Source organism: Salvelinus namaycush, chromosome 15 (assembly GCF_016432855.1).
Source record: "Salvelinus namaycush isolate Seneca chromosome 15, SaNama_1.0, whole genome shotgun sequence".
NCBI classification, from domain to species: domain Eukaryota; kingdom Metazoa; phylum Chordata; class Actinopteri; order Salmoniformes; family Salmonidae; genus Salvelinus; species Salvelinus namaycush.
Window position 1 is genome coordinate 36624239 of NC_052321.1, and position 17990 is coordinate 36642228.

Here is a 17990-nt window from a genome sequence, read left to right on the forward strand (position 1 = left end):
GAACGCAACTTCCTGCTGGCCTGGAGTCTCAGCCTGGCGAGTCTGTGTAGAGACCCGAGTGAGGCGGAGCAGCTCAGGGGATGCTTGCCTTGCCATTAGAATACATGGGGCATATACGATGTCACAAGTGCATTAAATTCCCTCATGAAAATGTGTTCATGCAAATACAGCAGGCCTACAGTGACAAAGTATGAAAAATTACAGATTGAAAAGGAGGCCCACCCCAAGAATATATCTTCATTAGTTCAATCAAAAGCATTGAAAAGACATAGCCACGGCCTACTTATAAAAACATTTCTAACCGTTTAGTCCCAAAGAATACATCTTTATTATAGTTCAATATGTGAGAGGCAGCATGCGAAAATGTAAAGTTTAAAAGCAGCAGACAATCATGGTACCATTAAGTCCAACGTGAACTAAACAGTATTACAAATGCACAGAAAAAGCATCCATGAACACACAAAATCACCAGTGACGGTTAAAGGCATTGTGCTTCTGAGACTAACACATATGACTACATTATCTGTGAACGTTTATAAATGACAAAATTCCTTGGCCCAATAACAAATCATCCCCCAGACAGCCCTTGCTGAATGCTGACACATACAGTTACTATAATCCTTTCAGACCTACATATGTCTACGGCAGTAAGGGTCGATTAAGGATTGGTTTCTCATGTTTTTGTTGTCCATTTTTGATTTACTAGCGTCTGTCCATCAAGTTAATTATTATTTTATTGATACTGCACCCCTCGTCCTCAGCCTTCTGGTACACCCTTCCCCCTGGCCTATGGCTCCACCACTGCTCCCGAGCAGCAGGACTTTTTGGTTCCCATTTGCACCTCTAAAACAGGACGGTGTCAGCCGGTCCCAACTCGCTCCCTACCGCATCCCTTTGGCCCTAACCCTAACGATGTTTTGCGGCTAGGGCTTAGTCTGAACTGACTGTGGCTGGCTGTGCAGATGAGTGATGTTCCAGGTGATGGTCTCCTCTGTTCTGTACACAATGGCTGTTCATTTCAAAGCGGTCTGTGTGTGTTTAACATCTCAGGAACCTAGAACGGCACTATGGACTGACTGGCCAGAGTAGTAGAGTTCAGCTACACCTGTCAGTGACATATGTCTTCTAACAGACTGGGCAGTGTTGGCCAACAGAGCATGTGTCTCTCAGAGCTATGTGTTTTTTTGTCTAGATGGTTAGTTGGCTCCCTCTACAGGTTGTGGTGAGACCTGCAACATGTCCATGTGGTTCTGAAGCTCAGGCGGAGGAAGAGATGTGGTGGAAGAGGACTGCTGCTGGATCTTCTCTATGAATTCCTAAATAGTGAAAAGAGAGATAGTTATTCACAAGCAGTCATAGTGTATATGTGTCTTGAACAGTTGTCAGGTTTCGCTTGACTAAATTATTTTTGAACAATTATTACAATGAGCACAACAGATTTCCTGTTCCATGCAGTGCAGACATGTTTCAAGTTTCAAGCAAACAATCACCGTTGGCCAGGGTAACTGTGACAGCTTCCTCCAATGAGAGACCACTTCTTTCTCTCCCAGAATCCCCCGCTCTACCAGCTGTCTGACCAGGAACAGGAAGTTGTCCCACTGTAGAGATATGACAGAGAGCATGCTGGTTTATCTGGGGGGCATAAAACCTGAGCTTCACATACTCGCGTCTACAGAATTGTCCCTGAAATAAGGTAAATGTAATTACATTTACATGTAGGTAATTTAGCAGATGCCATTTTCCAGAGTGACTTACAGTAAGTGCATTCAACAAAGGTAGGTAAAACAACCACATATCAGTCAATGCAAGTCATTTCTTCAATACATACACTACCGGTCAAACGTTCAAGGGTTTTTCTTTATTTTTACCATTTTCTACATTGTAGAATAATAGTGAAGACATCAAAACTATGAAATAACACATATGGAATAGTATAGTTGAGATTCTTCAAAGTAGCCACCCGTTGCCTTGATGACAGCTTTGCACACGCTTGGCATTCTCTCAACTAGCTTCATGAGGCTTCACCTGGAATGCATTTCAATTTACAGGTGTGCCTTCTTAAAAAGTTAATTTGTGGAAATTCTTTCCTTCTTTCCTTGAGCCAATCAGTTGTGTTGTGACAAAGTAGGGGGGTATACAGAAGATGGTCCTTTACCAAATAGGGCTAAGTCCATATTATGGCAAGAACAGCTCAAATAAGCAAAGAGAAACAACAGTCCATTGTTACTTTAAGATATGAAGATCAGTCAATACGGAAAATTTCAAGAGTGCAGTGGCAAAAACCATCAAGCGCTATGATGAAACTGGCTCTCATGAGGACCGCCACAGGAATGGAAGACCCAGAGTTACCTCTGCTGCATAGGATAAGTTCATTACCAGCCTCAGAAATTGCAGCCCAAATAAATGCTTCACAGAGTTCAAGTAACAGACACATCTCAACATCAACTGTTCAGAGGAGACTGTGAATCAGGCCTTCATGGTCGAATTGCTGCAAAGAAACGACTAAGAAAGGACAACAATAAGAAGAGACTTGCTTGGGCCAAGAAACACGAGCAAAGGACATTAGACCGGTGGAAATGTGTCCTTTGGTCTGGAGTCCAAATTGGAGATTTTTGGTTCTAACTGCCGTGTCTTTGTGAGACGCGGTGTGGGTGAACGGATGATCTCCGCATGTCTATTTCCCACCGTAAATCATGGAGGAGGTGTTATGGTGTGTGGGTGCTTTGCTGGTGACACTGTCTGTGATTTATTTAGAATTCAAGGCACACTTAACTAGCATGGCTACCACAGCATTCAGCAGCGATACACCATCCCATCTGGTTTGGGCTTAGTGGGACTATCATTTGTTTTTCAACAGGACAATGACCCAACACACCTCCAGGCTGTGTAAGGGCTATTTGACCAAGAAGGAGAGTGATGGAGTGCTGCATCAGATGACATGGCCTCCACAAATCACCCGACCTCAACCCATGAGTCGGACTGCAGACTGAAGGAAAATCAGCCAACAAGTGCTCAGCATATGTGGGAACTCCTTCAAGACTGTTGAAAGAGTATTCCAGGTGAAACTGGTTGAGAGAATGCCAAGAATGTGCAAAGCTGTCATCAAGGCAAAGGGTGGCTATTTGAAGAATCTCAAACATGTTTAACACTTTTGGTTACTACATGATTCCATGTGTTATTTCATAGTTTTGATGTCTTCACTATTATTCTAAAATGTAGAAAATAGTGAAAATAAAAGAAAAACCCTTGAATGAGTAGGTGTTCAAAAACTTTTGACCGGTAGTATACATATTCTGCTTCAACTACATACAGCTGAAGTCGGAAGTTTACATACACCATAGCCACATACATTTAAACTCAATTTCACAATTCCTGACATTTAATCAAAGTAAAAATGCCCCGTCTTAGGTCAGTTAGGATCACCACTTTATTTTAAGAATGTGAAATGTCAGAATAATAGTAGAAAAAATTATTTATTTCAGCTTTTATTTCTTTCATCACATTCCCAGTGGGTCAGAAGTTTACATACACTCAATTAGTATTTGGTAGCATTGCCTTTAAATTGTTTAACTTATGTCTAACGTGTCAGGTAGCCTTCCACAAGCTTCCCAGAGTAAGTTGGGTGAATTTTGGCCCATTCCTCCTGACAGAGCTGGTGTAACTGAGTCAGGTTTGTAGGCCTCCTTCCTCACACACGCTTTTTCAGTTCTGCTTACAAATTTTCTATAGGACTGAGGTCAGGGATTTGTGATGGCCACTCCAATACCTTGACTTTGTTGTCCATACGCCATTTTGCCACAACTTTGGAAGTATGCTTGTGGTCATTGTCCATTTGGAAGACCCATTTGCGACCAAGCTTCAACTTCCTGACTGATGTCTTGAGATGTTGCTTCAATATATCCACATAATTTTCCATCCTCATGACGTCATCTATTTTGTGAAGGGCACCAGTCCCTCCTGCAGCAAAGCACCCCCACAACATGATGCTGCCACCCCCGTGCTTCATGGTTGGGATGGTGTTCTTCAGCTTGCAAGCATCCCCCTTTTTCCTCCAAACATAACGATGGTCATTATGGCCAAACAGTTCTATTTTTGTTTCATCAGATCTTTGTCCCCATGTGCAGTTGCAAACCATAGTCTGGCTTTTTTTAATGGCGGTTTTGGAGCAGTGGCTTCTTCCTTGCTGAGTGGCCTTTCAGGTTATGTCGATATAGGACTCGTTTTACTGTGGATATAGATACTTGTGTACCTGTTTCCTCCAGCATCTTCACAATGTCCTTTGCTGTTGTTCTGGGAGTGATTTGCACTTTTCACACCAAAGTATGTTCATCTCTAGGAGACCGAACGCGTCTCCTTCCTGAGCGGTATGACGGCTGCGTTGTCCCATGGTGTTTATACTTGCATACTATTGTTTGTACAGATGAACGTGGTACCTTCAGGCGTTTGGAAATTGCTCCCAAGGATGAACCAGACTTGTGGAGGTCTACCAATTTTTTTTCTGAGGTCTTGGCTGATTTCTTTTGATTTTCCCATGATGTCAAGCAAAGAGGCACTGAGTTTGAAGGTAGGCCTTGAAATACATCCACAGGTACACCTCCAATTGACTCAAATGATGTCAATTAGCATATCAGAAGCTTCGAAAGCCATGACATAATTTTCTGGAATTTTCCAAGCTGTTTAAAGTCACAGTCAACTTAGTGTATGTAAACTTCTGACCCACTGGAATTGTGATACAGTGAATTATAAGTGAAATAATCTGTCTAAACAATTGTTGGAAAAACTACTTGTGTCATGCACAAAAGTAGATGTCCTAACCGACTTGCCAAAACTATAGTTTGTTAACAAGAAATTTGTGGAGTGGTTGAAAAACAAGTTTTAATGAGTCCAACCTAAGTGTATGTAAACTTCCGACTTCAACTGTATACACAAAACATTACATACACCAAGTAGCTATGCACATGTAGGCTATACTGAGACGTACCTGTGAGTCGCTGGCCATGAGGACAGCACTGAGTGTCATTTCTGTGAAGAGCAGGTGGAGGGGGACTGATGAACAGTAGTCTCTCCCCCACAGGAGGATCAACTGCTCCAGCAGGGCTTTGATTGAACAGCCTACCCTTTGGACTGGGGAGTCTGGTAGTACTGGACCAGGAGACACTGTCCTACCAGGAGACACTGTCCTACCACATTCCTCCTGTGGGAACACCATGGGCAGCTCCCCTGAAACTGTGCAGACACACATATAAACAAATTCAACAATGATAAACATTAGGTCTCATCTGGCTTCATTCCATAATGTATATGCTGTAGCCAACCCTTGTCATACAGGACATGCATTGAGGGCCTGATAACAATGGAGGTCTTGGCAACAGGCAAATTAATGTACACAGTGTACAAAACATTAGGAACACCTTACTAGTATTGAGTTGCACCCCCCTTTTCCCTCAGAACAGCCTGAATTTGTCGGGACATGGTGTCAAAAGCGTTCCACAGGGATGCTGGCCCATGTTGACTCCAATGATTCCCACAGTTGTATCAAGTTGGCTGGATGTCCTTTGGGTGGTGGACCGTTCTTGATACACACAGGAAACTGTCGAGCGTAAAAAACCCAGCAGCGTTGCAGTTCTTGACACACTCAAACCGGTGCGCCTGGCACCTACGACCATACCCCATTCAAAAGGCACTTAAATATTTTGTCTTGCCCGTTCACCTGCTGAATGACACACACAATCCATGTCGCAAGGCTTTAAAATCTCTCCTCCCCTTCAATCTACACTGATTAAAGTGACATCAATAAGGGATAATAGCTTTCACCTCCTTCTCATGGAAAGAGCAGGTGTTCCTAATGTTTTATACACTCAGTGTATCTCCCCTGACCTGGTTTCTAGCCATAGTCCCAGCTCTTGTAATCTTACCTAGTTTACAGGCTAGTAGGACGGTGCAACGTATCAGCATCTGTTCAGGCATTGGGAATGAGAACTGTGAAGTAATAGGTAGGAGGGAGAGGGGAGAGAATAAATACAATCAAAAACAAATTTGCAGTATACATGTCTAGGTCTGTGGCGGTCATGACATTTCGTCAGCCAGTAACTGTCATGCAAATAACTGCCATTCTCACGTTTATTTGACCATTATTTAACAGACACGTTTAGCATCTCCAAGCCGGCACGCATACAAACTGCTGGTGGTGGCAGTTGAAACATCTACAGTGCATTTGGAAAGTATTCACACCCCACATTGTTACGTTACAGACTTATTCTAAAATGGATTAAATACATTTTTTCCCTCATCAATCTACACAAAATACCCCATAATGACAAAGAGAAAACAGGCTTAGATGTTTGGCAAATGTATTAAAAATAAAAAAACAGAAATACCGTATTCAGTATTCAGACCCTTTACTATGAGACTCGAAATTGAGCTCAGGTGCATCCTGTTTCCATTGATCCTCCTTGAGATGTTTCTACAACTTGTTTGGAGTCCACCTGCAGTAAATTTAATTGATTGGACATGGTTTGGAAAGGCACACGCCTGTCTATATAAGGTCCCACAGTTGACAGTGCACGTCAGAGTAAAAACCAAACCATGAGGTCGAAGGAATTGTTCTTAGAGCTCCGAGACAGGATTGTGTCGAGGCACAGATCTGGGGAAGGGTACCAAAAAATGTCTCCTCTGTGGACCTTTTAGAAGGACACCCATCTCTGCAACACTCTACCAATCAGGCCTTTATGCGGAAGCCACTTTAGTAAAAAGGCACGACAGCCCGCTTGGAGTTTGCTAAAAGGCACCTAAAGAACTCTCAGACCATGAGAAACAAGATTATCTGGTCTGATTGAACTCCTTGGCCTGAATACCAAGAGTCACGTCTGGAGGAAACCTGGCACCATCTCTACGGTGAAGCATGATGGTGGCAGAATCATGCTGTGGGGATGTTTTTCAGCGGCAGGGACTGGGAAACTAGTCAGGATCGAGTGAAAGATAAACGGAGCAAAGTACAGAGAGATCCTTGATGAATACCTGCTCCCGAGTGCTCGGAACCTCAGTCTGGGGCGAAGGTTCACCTTCCAACAGGATGACCCGTTAGCACACAGCCAAGACAATGCAGGAGTGGCTTCGGGACAAGTCTGTGAATGTCCTTGAGTGGCCGTGCCAGAGCCCGGACTTGAACCCGATCGAACATCTCTGGAGAGACCTGAAAATAGCTGTGCAACGACGCTCCCCATCCAACCTGACAGAGCTTGAGAGGATCTGCAGAGAAGAATCGAAGAAACTCCCCAAATAGAGGTGTGCCAGGCTTGTAGCGTCATACCCAAGAAGACTCAAGGCTGTAATCGATGCCAAAGGTGCTTCAACAAAGTACTGAGTAAAGGGTCTGAATACTTATGTAAAAGTGATATCAGTTTATTTTTAATACATTTGAAAACTTTTCATAAACCCTGTTTCTGCTTTGTCATTATGGGGTATTGTGTGTAGATTGATGGGGGGGGGGAAACAATTGAATCTATTTTAGAATAAGGCTGTAACATCAAAAGTTTAAAAAGTGAAGGGGTCTGAATACTTTCCGAATGCACTGCATTTATTTTAGGGTTAGGCAGGTCTAAAAAAAAAAAAAAAAAAACATTAAAATTTCATAAGAACAAAATAGTGTATTCTGAGTCGGCCTAATGCACGTTATCTGGCCATGCCAATGGCAGCCTCGGCTGTAGGTAGTCTGTTAAATTATCAAGATATGCTTATAAATCCTGTGCCATTATTTAATATGATTTTATAGTAAGAACATAATTTACCTTTTTCCCCCCCATTCCCGAGTGAGTGCGCACTACGCATATGAAGCGGCTATGTTGACAGTAAAAGTGATCATTTGAAACAGGTCCTATACACTAGATTTAGAGTTACTTGGCAACTTTAGTTGTGAATGATACAAACCTTAGAAAAGACATGGGCTCTCCCGGGTGGCGCAGTGGTCTAGGGCACTGCATCGCAGTGCTAGCTACGCCACCAGAGTCTCTGGGTTCGCACCCAGGCTCTGTCGCAGCCGGCCGCGACCGGGAGGTCCGTGGGGCGACGCACAATTGGCCTAGCGTCATCCGGGTTAGGGAGGGTTTGGCCGGTAGGGATATCCTTGTCTCATCGCGCTCCAGCGACTCCTGTGGCGGGCCGGGCGCAGTGCTCGCTAACCAAGGGGGCCAGGTGCACGGTGTTTCCTCCTAACCAAGGGGGCCAGGTGCACGGTGTTTCCTCCGACACATTGGTGCGGCTGGCTTCCGGGTTGGAGGCGCGCTGTGTTAAGAAGCAGTGCGGCTTGGTTGGGTTGTGCTTCGGAGGACGCATGGCTTTCGACCTTCGTCTCTCCCGAGCCCGTACGGGAGTTGTAGCGATGAGACAAGATAGTAATTACTAGCGATTGGATACCACGAAAATTGGGGAGAAAAGGGGATAAAATTTAAAAAAAAAAAAAAAAAAAAATTAAAAGACATGGGCTGCATGATGCGATTATAGGGTATTGATGATTTGAGAAAGTTGCACAAAAAAAAGCTGTCGCTCTGTTCCTTGCCTCAGGCTGAACACACTCTCATCAAGTGATAATATTTTCACTATTCTAAATGTAATCAGAAACAGAGGCATGGGGAAAAAAAGACATGTCATCCATTTGCACTCGAATAGTGAATGTAGGCTGCGCTTTCCTGCGGTTCCTTTTATGCTGGGTAGGCTACTCCGGTTTTACAGTAGAGCAATGTGCTTAATATCAGCAGCTGAGAAATAAATATATTAGCACTAGAGAGTTGGGATCCTCCTCTTTTTAGCGGCAACCATCAAAACTCTGCTTTCACACTGGATTGCATGTAGAAATGTCTGGACTCATAAGAACACTTATTTCACTACACGCGTCAACCTGTTTGAGGAGCAGCCTCTAGCTGCGCGACAGGTGATATTCCACCTAAACTCTGTATGCCATGGGCTCTCTAACCCAGTTCCTGCAGCTACCCTGTGCTTAATTTGGGAAACCAAGCGAAATCTGTTCACGAACATCGATAGTAACATGTTTAACCAACGAAACGCATTTCATTAAACTGTTGACAGCCCCTGTATCCGCGTGCTCGAGAAAGTATTGAAGGAGAGAATAGACGGAAACGCATGGTGGTGAGATATTAATTTTGATAATATTTTTAAAAATACCCTATTAGTAGGCTATTCAAGATCAAATTCACTATAATTGTAGGCTAACTATACTCCGTAAGTGAATGAACATCACCTAGGCCTATACCTTCTCTCCCAGACTCATGGATAGAAATGTGGGAGCGTAGCATAAGGTAACCAGTCCATCCAGTATGCATAATAATACAGTCCACACTCAAAGGTGATTACTTGAGTTTTGTTGAATTTTGGAGTAGCCTATAGGCTAGACAATTATGTACCAAAGACATCTTAAATCTGTTGTTTTTTTAATGTTTTTCTACCGTGCGTAATATGCGGTAGGCTATATAGGCCTATTGGATAATGGCATTTTACTTCAGGCTTTATACAGGCCTATGCATAAGCTTTAATATGCCAATGGGTGTTCTACATGCGATGCCTTAAATGCTTAGCATTAATCATCACCTTGGAAAGCGCTGTCCATTTTGTTGTGTTTGGCTTTGAAACAACATCCACAACGACCATGTTTTCCACTCAGTTTCCACCTGTTGTTGAACTTCATTCTTCAAAGTGATCGATCACAGTGAGGTCAAACAATGTAGACTAACAGTGAGTTTTAAAAGCATGACACTGTTTTGATGAGATTTTCCATTGTATTTGCATTGGTGTCAGAGTGGTTAGAGGGACAACAGAGACCTGAGTACCAGACCATTAGTGACCTGATGATCGTTAGAGAGTTGGGTACTACCAACGCATCAGTGCCATTCATGTCAAAGCGCATAGGAGATTACGTGACTCAAACGGTCACATGGAATTTTGACTGCGGTCACAACTGCAGGTGTGGAGGTAATACTGTCACCGCAACAGCCCAATGCAGGACCTCTTTCTGAACCATAAACCCATGTTCATTGTGGGAGTATAAAGCATGTGTTAATCAGGACCAAGGTGACAACAGCCTGCGGTACCTTTTTGCAGCTCAGTGCGTCTCCTACTTTGCCCAGTAGAGCGTTCAGCTGTAGACAAGTCAGCACCTCCTTTTCAGACCTCGGGCCTACTGCAATACTCAACACCTCCTGTAGGGGGCACAATCATCCTCTTTTATATCATTATCAATAAGACTGATTCACCAGAGCTGAACCTCACATAATATACCATTAGTCTGAAAGACGTATGATTGATTTTATGCTATCTATCAAAGTCAAATCTAATTTTATTGGTCGCATACACATATTTAGTGAATGTTTCTGCTGGTGTTGCAAAATGCTTGTGTTCCTAGCTCCAAACTAGTGTCTATGATAACGATAGCATTGCATCCTGGTATTCTACATTCATTAGAACAGTACCTTAATCTCTACCAGGACATCAGATGGTAGTGGTGCACTGTGGGGGCAGTCTGGAGGGCAGGACGTCACAGCCTCCTCCTTGCCATTGTCCCGTTTTGGGGTACGTGACTGCTCCTGGGTAACTGCTGCAGCTCCCGTTTTAGCCCCAAGACCAGAACCAGAACCTTCCACACCACTAGCCTCTGGGCTGGGAAGAGACTTCATCACACGGTCAAACTTTGTTTTCCACTCTCGCTTGACCAGGGCTGTGATGTTGGAGGTGAGCCAGCTACAGGCCTTCTCAGTGGCCAGGCGCTTGGTGATGTTCTCCGACGTAGTGAGAACCTGGCGGGAGAGACAATGCATGTTAGCATCGTCAGCAAGGACTGATTTTGCTATAGCTATTTTATTACGATTTCTTTTTTTATACCATGAGTGTGAAATGCGGTTGTCTCACCTAGTTATCTTTAGACCGATGCACTAACTGTATGTCGCTCTAGATAAGAGCGTCTGCTAAATGACTAGCATGTCAATGTAGACAAGAGTTAAAAGAGCAACGCTGAATAGACTTACAGCGGGAGACGTCTCGTCAGGAAGAAGAACCCGGATGGCTTCTGGACCCTTCTCACTGCAAAACCTGAACGCACAAGAGTCTATAGTCACGCCCCATACACACCTGGGTTTAAAATAATACCATAGGCAGGGCTTGCACTTTAGGGACCATTTCATTGGCAAGCTCCATGAATCAAGTATATAACCACACATAGACGAAACCATGTGTACCTGGTAGCTCTCTCCAGAGCCTCCTGGCCCCCGTCACAGAGCTGAGCACAGATGGAGTCGTTGAGTATCAGAGGGTTGGCCCCTGGTGAGATCAGCCCCTCCCTCAGCAACCGCTCTCCACCACGGACCAGTTCACACACCAATGTGACCCTGCAACACACACAGTCACATGAGGATCCTACATGCATCAACACAGACACCTACAAACAGTGGATACGTACTATCACTACATTACATACAACGAGTGTACAAAACATTAGGAACACCTCGTTCCACGACATAGGCTGACCAAGTGAAAGCTTTGATCCCGTATTGATGTCAACTTCAATCAATCTGGATGAAGGGGAGGAGACAGATTAAAGAAGGATTTTTAAGCCTTCAGACATGGATTCTATATGTGTCATTCAGAGGGTGAACAAGCAAGACAAAAGATTTAAGTGCCTTTGAACGGGGTATGATAAGTGCCAGGCACCACGGTTTGAGCATGCCCTGGCAAATTGAGGCTGTTCTGGGGGCAAAAGGGGGTGCAACTCAATATTAGAAAGGTGTTCCTAATGTTTTGTACACTCAGTGTATTCTGTACACACACACGACAGTACCCACTTCATGTGTTTGACACAGTTGGATCCCACCCTCTCAGCTACAAACTCCACCGTTCGTCTGAGAGATGGAGGCTGGTTATGGAAGAAGGCTTGCTCCAAATCCACCTTTACAGACAAAGGTAACACAGTCAAACCAACCTGCTTCGAGAGACACATTTCTTCCTGTTAGGTACGCTTTGCTGGAAAGAGGAGAGATGGTAAGAAAGATAGTAGGAGAGTATCACATAGGCACTTAACCACTAGGCCAGCTACTCCTAGAACCGTACCTGTAGTTTTTGCTGTGACCTGGTGGTGGTGGGGGTTCCTCTCAGCTCAGCAGAGGTAGGGGTGATTTTACGGATGAGGCCTCCACCCCTGGCAGAGCTACCGGCCACAAAGGCAGCGAGGAGCTTACGGAACTCACCTGAAAACAGGAGTTTGATTATCTGTTCTAACAACTCTACAATTGTGAGAACACCATTCGGGGCCCCTGCAGAAGACGTTGCACACAAAGAAATAGAATAACTATTGTCTATTGCCAGGGTTGGGGAGGAACGGATTACAAAAACAACTGTAACCCGTTACCAGAAAAAATATTGTAATCAGATTACAGATACTTTTGAAAAACTAGATTACTTTGAAATTCAGAATGGATGTTTGCGAGAAAGAAAAAAAACTTTGACACTTCTGTTGTTTTCTCAATGACATTCAAATCAACATTGAAAAAAGGCGCAAGCTTAGGTTTGTTCCACCTGAGCGACTCGGCTACAGTCCAAGCTATGTCTTCCAATGGTGCGACTGCTGTCGGCATCCAAAGATTATCCAACTTGAATAAAGGCTTGGAGGTAAGGCCGACAGCAGGGGTGTAGTCTACGGCGATACGGATCTCACTTATTATTGATATCTACATAGTGCACTGATGTGAATCACACTGCTACTCTCTGATTTAGCTATTTGCACCTTACGGATTGTGGATGGCTGTTCACAAATCTAAATGTGTATTTGATAGGCAGCTTTAAGAAGTTAAAGCTGCCTATCAATCATTCTTCTTGAAACCAGTGGACAGCCAGTGAAAAATGTGCTCTTGCAACAGCTGCATAGTGCGGATCCCAGCCTATGGAATAAAAGTGGGTATTTTATTGCTCAATCTAATTCATGCTGATAAAAAAAAAAATCCATAGGCCTAATGGACACATGCTCAAACTCGCACACTTTTGATAGGATAAAAAAATGGGCAATCTGTAGTTGCTACATACATTTTTGGACTTATAAATTATATCAATGTAAAGATATAATTTAATGCAGTAAGTGATGGTTAGAAGAAGCCTACATAACCAACCAATAAAGTAAAATTTGACATCCATATATGGCCAGCTATGTATACATTAACATTGATTTATTCTGCGATAGATGTCGTTCAATTGGTAACATACATTTTTGTCTTCTTAAAATGCCTCTCAAGGGGAAAGTAATCTAAAAGTAACTGAATGTAATCAGATTACGTTACTGAGTTTGGGTAATCCAAAAGTTACGTTACTGATTACAATTTTGGACGGGTAACTAGCAACTAACGGATTACATTTAGAAAGTAACATACCCAACGCTGTCTATTACTATAAATGACTCATTTGATTTCTATGGATGTACCCACCCAGGAAAGGACAGCAGGTGTAGAGGAGCTGTTGGTCCACTAGGGGGAGACAGTCCTAAAAATTAAAAAAAAGTTCATCAAAACTCATGATAAGACTGACATTTCGCCTTCAATTTTAATTGAGAAGAGCCATTCCAGTTTACTCACAAGTCCCTGGACGTTGGTCTGGCTCTCCTCTAGCTCTACAGCTACAGTGAAATCAGTACTGAAGAAAAGCTCCTCCGGGATCACTGGGATCTGGAATAGCCAGCCTAGAACAGCCACCATGAGAAGCTGATTCAGGTAACACACCTCTCCTTCTCTGGACAGCACCATCCGCCTAAGAGACACACACACACTGGGTCAGGACTTCAGATCACGAGAGAGAGAGACGGGGAAGCAGAGTGGAAAGGGAGAAATAGAGGGAGAAGGAGAGAGATGGGTAGAAAGAGAAAGGGAGAAATGAAGGAAGAAACTGGAGACAGGAAGAAGGTAGAAGGAGAGAGGAGGAGGAGTGAGAACACATGCAAGAGAGAGAGTGAAAGCACTAAAAAAAGGAGAATGATAGAGAAAGTAACACACACCTGTATAGGCTGAGCAGCAGTCCCAGAACGGTCCTGTAGCAGAGGAGGAAGGGACCGGTGAAGTCCAGCATGGAGAGGAACTCCACCAGCCAGGGCACAGTCAGGATGGTCCGTCTCCTACGAACACAGCTACGCAGGACCGCACACACATCCAGCACAGACATACTCTGAGAATGGAGGGAAGGAAAAAGCACAAAGGAGGGAAGCCACAATCTGGTAAGAAACTAGTACTTTACTGACTTGTAATAAAATTGTTATCTTCTGCAGATGGATGAAAACATATGCCTCTTCCAACCAGGGTGAGGGTCAGTGACATTTCAATTAATTCATTTCTGGTTTGAAGTCTACTTCCTGAATTGCTTCCACAGACTACTATTCCAAGTCTGGCGCCACAGTACCTTGCTGCGGAGGGTGGCGGAAGCCTCCTGTATCTCCCTGGAGGGCCTCTCAGAGGTCTGGTACGGCAGGAAGGAGATATAACCCAGGAACTTAGCTAGGAGACGAGCCAACAGCAGGACGGAGGAGAAACGCTGCTTCTCGTCCTGAGAGAGAGAGAGAGAGATGAGGTGGCACAGAGAGAGGGCGAGAGAGGAGATATGGGAAAGGGGGATATTAAAACAAGAAAACACATTCTCCACCAAGCCCCATTCTGAATGAGGTGAGAGATCTTGCACCCGGTCTACAGAGTAATCAGTGCTGACTTGCTGTTCCATGTCTCCCTCGCCCTCGGTACTGGAGACCACAGGAGCCAGGACGGACACCTCGTCCAGCTGGAGGAGCTGCTGACACAGACTGTCCTTCAGGTGCTGGTTCAGCTGGCAGCTAGGACAGAGAGGTAGGGTTACGGGTAGACGTTCACCCAAATGACAAATCAGGATACTTCCGCATCGGTATAGATCTGAGAACAATCAGTCCGTATAAGATCGCCGCAAAATGCACAGGTGGTGTTTAACACTGCAGGAACCCGATCAATATGATTTGACAACATGGTCATCTGCAAAATGCGACTGCATTGTATCCAAGCTGGATCACCACTGTCAACCTCACCAGCTTGCGGTCTTTAAGAAGTCCCTGAAGAACTCCTGGTGTCCTGGGAAGGCAGGTGGAGGACAGGGTCCCAGAATGCCTTGGGGCTGGATCAGACGCTCCTCCAGACGCTTTAGACGCCCCAGGCTGTCTGCTCCCAGCATGCCTAGCAGGTCCGCGTCGGGGGTGTCGCCCGGGGAGCCCAGAGCACGGGGACCTTTACACATCTAGATGGAGAGAGGGGTGTGAGCGAGAGTGTGTGTGTGTGTGTGTGTGTGTGTGTGTGTGTGTGTGTGTGTGTGTGTGTAATTGCACCATCCCAATTCCATACCTGCACCAACTGCTTGAGGAAGAGTCTGGCGAAATGGGAGTGGTTTCCAGTGGAGTTCAGTTGACTCACCATTCCTCTGAAAGGAGGAAGCACAACAGCACCACCATTATAACATGACCAATAACTAGGCCTGCTCCTATAAAAAAAAGACATCACATTTTGCCGGAACCAGAGCCCTTTTTTTAGTCCAGGAATAGGCTTAAACTCGTTCTGTGAAACTGGCCATTAGTTTGCTACCACTAGTATTGGTCTTACCTGACCCTACTGCCTAGTTCAACTTCAAACTCCCATCTAGGTTCCTTGTGGAAGTCTTCCCACTCTCGCAGCACCTCGTAGAAAATATCCCTCTGCTTCTTGAAGGTGTGGAAGGCCTTGTCACTGCTGAAGTTGGAGCGGTTGTCAGTGGCAGGCTGGAACGGGACAGAGTGGATGAAGGTGTCCACAGAGGGCGAGACCTGGAAGGGAAGAGAGGGCTGGGCTCAATTACATTTCAATTCATTGCTTTGCGATTAGGAACATTTGAATTGCTGTTTACTTCGGAGTTGACTGAAGAGAACGAAAGATGAGTGTATTAGTGCTCTTATCATGTTGGGTTGTGTACCTTGGCTGTGCTGGGGTCCTGGGCCAGGGTCAGTCTGTTCCTCAGGGATGGAGAGAAGCAGCTCACCCTCTCGTTCTCAGCCAAGAGACGCAGGGTGTCTTTGTCCAGGTGAGACACCAACCTGACACACAAAACACAGTTTTAACCCTTATTTCGCCAGGTTGTCACATTGACGTCAAATGACCTCTTTTACAAGGGAGACCTAACCTAGAGTGCAGGTCCGGTACAAACACATATGGAGCCAGACTATCATAGGATTCAAATCTTAAAATGTTCAGTATAACATGCCCATAAAGAAGGAAGAGCTCACTCAAACTGATTCTCCAGCACCCTGACAGAGAAGTAGACACAGTTGTGCACCTTGCTGAGGTAGCCTCTTTCCAGGACATCTGAGTAGATCAAACACAACAAAGGGTTTAGCAAAGTCATATTGTCACCAATAAAACATGAATTAACCCATAGATTGAAATAAATACGTCTGAGCTGAAAGAAAGAATATTACAAAACTCCATCCATACTGATTACCGGTCATGTTAAAGAATCTCCACCTCTCACCTAACTTCCCCATACTTTGGGGAAGATCCTTGTCCTCTTCCTCTGTGACGGCCGGTGTTCTAGATGTCAGAAGCTGCAGCACAAAGAACAGCTCCAGGAACACGTTGGGAACTAGGTTCTCTGTCAGAAAGAGATAGACCAAAACACAACATTAGAATCTTCACCAGAATTAATGTTGACACCACAGTCATTAAAAAAAAAAAAAAAACATAATCGCACTAAATGCACATTACTTCGACTAAAGTACTTAAAATCTTACACAAAAGCAGATTTCCAAAAGAAGACATTTTGATTATATAGCTAGCCAACCCTAGCCTGGTCACAGATCTGTTGTGCTTTCGTGCCAACTTCTATGATCATTGCAGACAGCACAAAGATATCTGGGACCGTCACAAGGACCAGGTTAACGCCCCTCTAGCACGAAACACTGTCTCCCCCTACAGGTCATGTACCAGAGATGCAAGTGCAGTAGAGGTCAGCCAGAAGGTCCAGTTCAGAGGTCAAGGTGACTTTAGAGGGGTCAGGACACAACCCCTGGGTGACAGGGGTCATTTTGGAGCCTGATACCGGCCGGAGCACTGATTTGGTAGGGGTACAGGGGTCCAAAGAGGTGGGTAGAGGGGATCCCACCTGCTGGGCTCGTTTACACCTACAAGAAACAAGTAAAAGGTTGAAAATGACAGCAAAGGAACAAATGAGATAATTGAGATTGACAGAGGTAGAAAAAGGACTGGTTTCATGATCCCAAATAAGACTACTCCTGGATTTTAAAAACACTTTCAATTGAGATTTTCCATTAAAAAAAATGTTGTGCAGGATTTGGCTGACTCTGTTTGGGAAATCAGTCCTAGAAGTCTGGATAAAAGGAAAAGAGGTGTGTGTTATAATGGTGACTGGCCTTCTTAACCCACTTACTTCACTCTCTTTAGCAGTTCTCTCTCCTCCTGCAGACTGAGAGGGGGGCTGCCCACATTCAGGGCCCCAGTGATGCTCCCTTCGATGGCCCCAGTGACTGCCTCTGGGACTGGGGGAGGGCTAGAGGGCCTGGTGCTGAACGGGGTGGAAGTGAAACAGGTCTTCGGTCTGGAGTGCGGCCGCTCTGCACTGACTGGGGTTGGGTTGATCCTCCGAGATGGTTTTGTATGCAGTCTAGTGGAGAAAGAAGTGGGGGGGGACAGAACAGTATGATAAAAATAACATTGTTGTTCATTGTTTTGGTTGAAGTAAGACATTTTTGATTGATCTCTTAATTCACAGGTGAGACGTTTCATTCAGTGTTCTGAAATTCAATTCAAGGCATAGAACAGAACTCACGGTGGTGATGCATGCGACATCCCCATAGGTGGGAAGTCTTCCAGATTGGTTAAGTTCAGCTGGACCAGCGTTGTCATCGGAGCCATTGGAGGTGACACAGCAGTCTCACCCATTTTATTAGCCCCTCC

The 17990-nt window shown here is 44.6% G+C and overlaps 1 protein-coding gene across 1 annotated transcript; it reads right to left on the reverse strand.

Moving 5' to 3' along the window:
- Positions 1-314: 314 nt before the first annotated feature.
- Positions 315-17972, reverse strand: LOC120060486 (codanin-1-like). Its single transcript, XM_039009838.1, has 24 exons — positions 17863-17972; positions 17464-17697; positions 17001-17197; positions 16549-16668; positions 16304-16382; positions 15994-16114; positions 15648-15847; positions 15393-15468; positions 15083-15288; positions 14737-14857; positions 14434-14577; positions 14036-14202; positions 13620-13791; positions 13473-13527; positions 12109-12245; positions 11844-11947; positions 11241-11390; positions 11031-11094; positions 10479-10802; positions 10101-10208; positions 5916-5979; positions 4982-5226; positions 1491-1598; positions 315-1316 (listed from the first exon to the last, which is right to left on the reverse strand). The coding sequence occupies exons 1-24, from the start codon at positions 17946-17948 to the stop codon at positions 1197-1199; spliced, it is 3402 nt and encodes a 1133-aa protein (XP_038865766.1). The 5' UTR covers positions 17949-17972; the 3' UTR covers positions 315-1196.
- Positions 17973-17990: the final 18 nt, after the last annotated feature.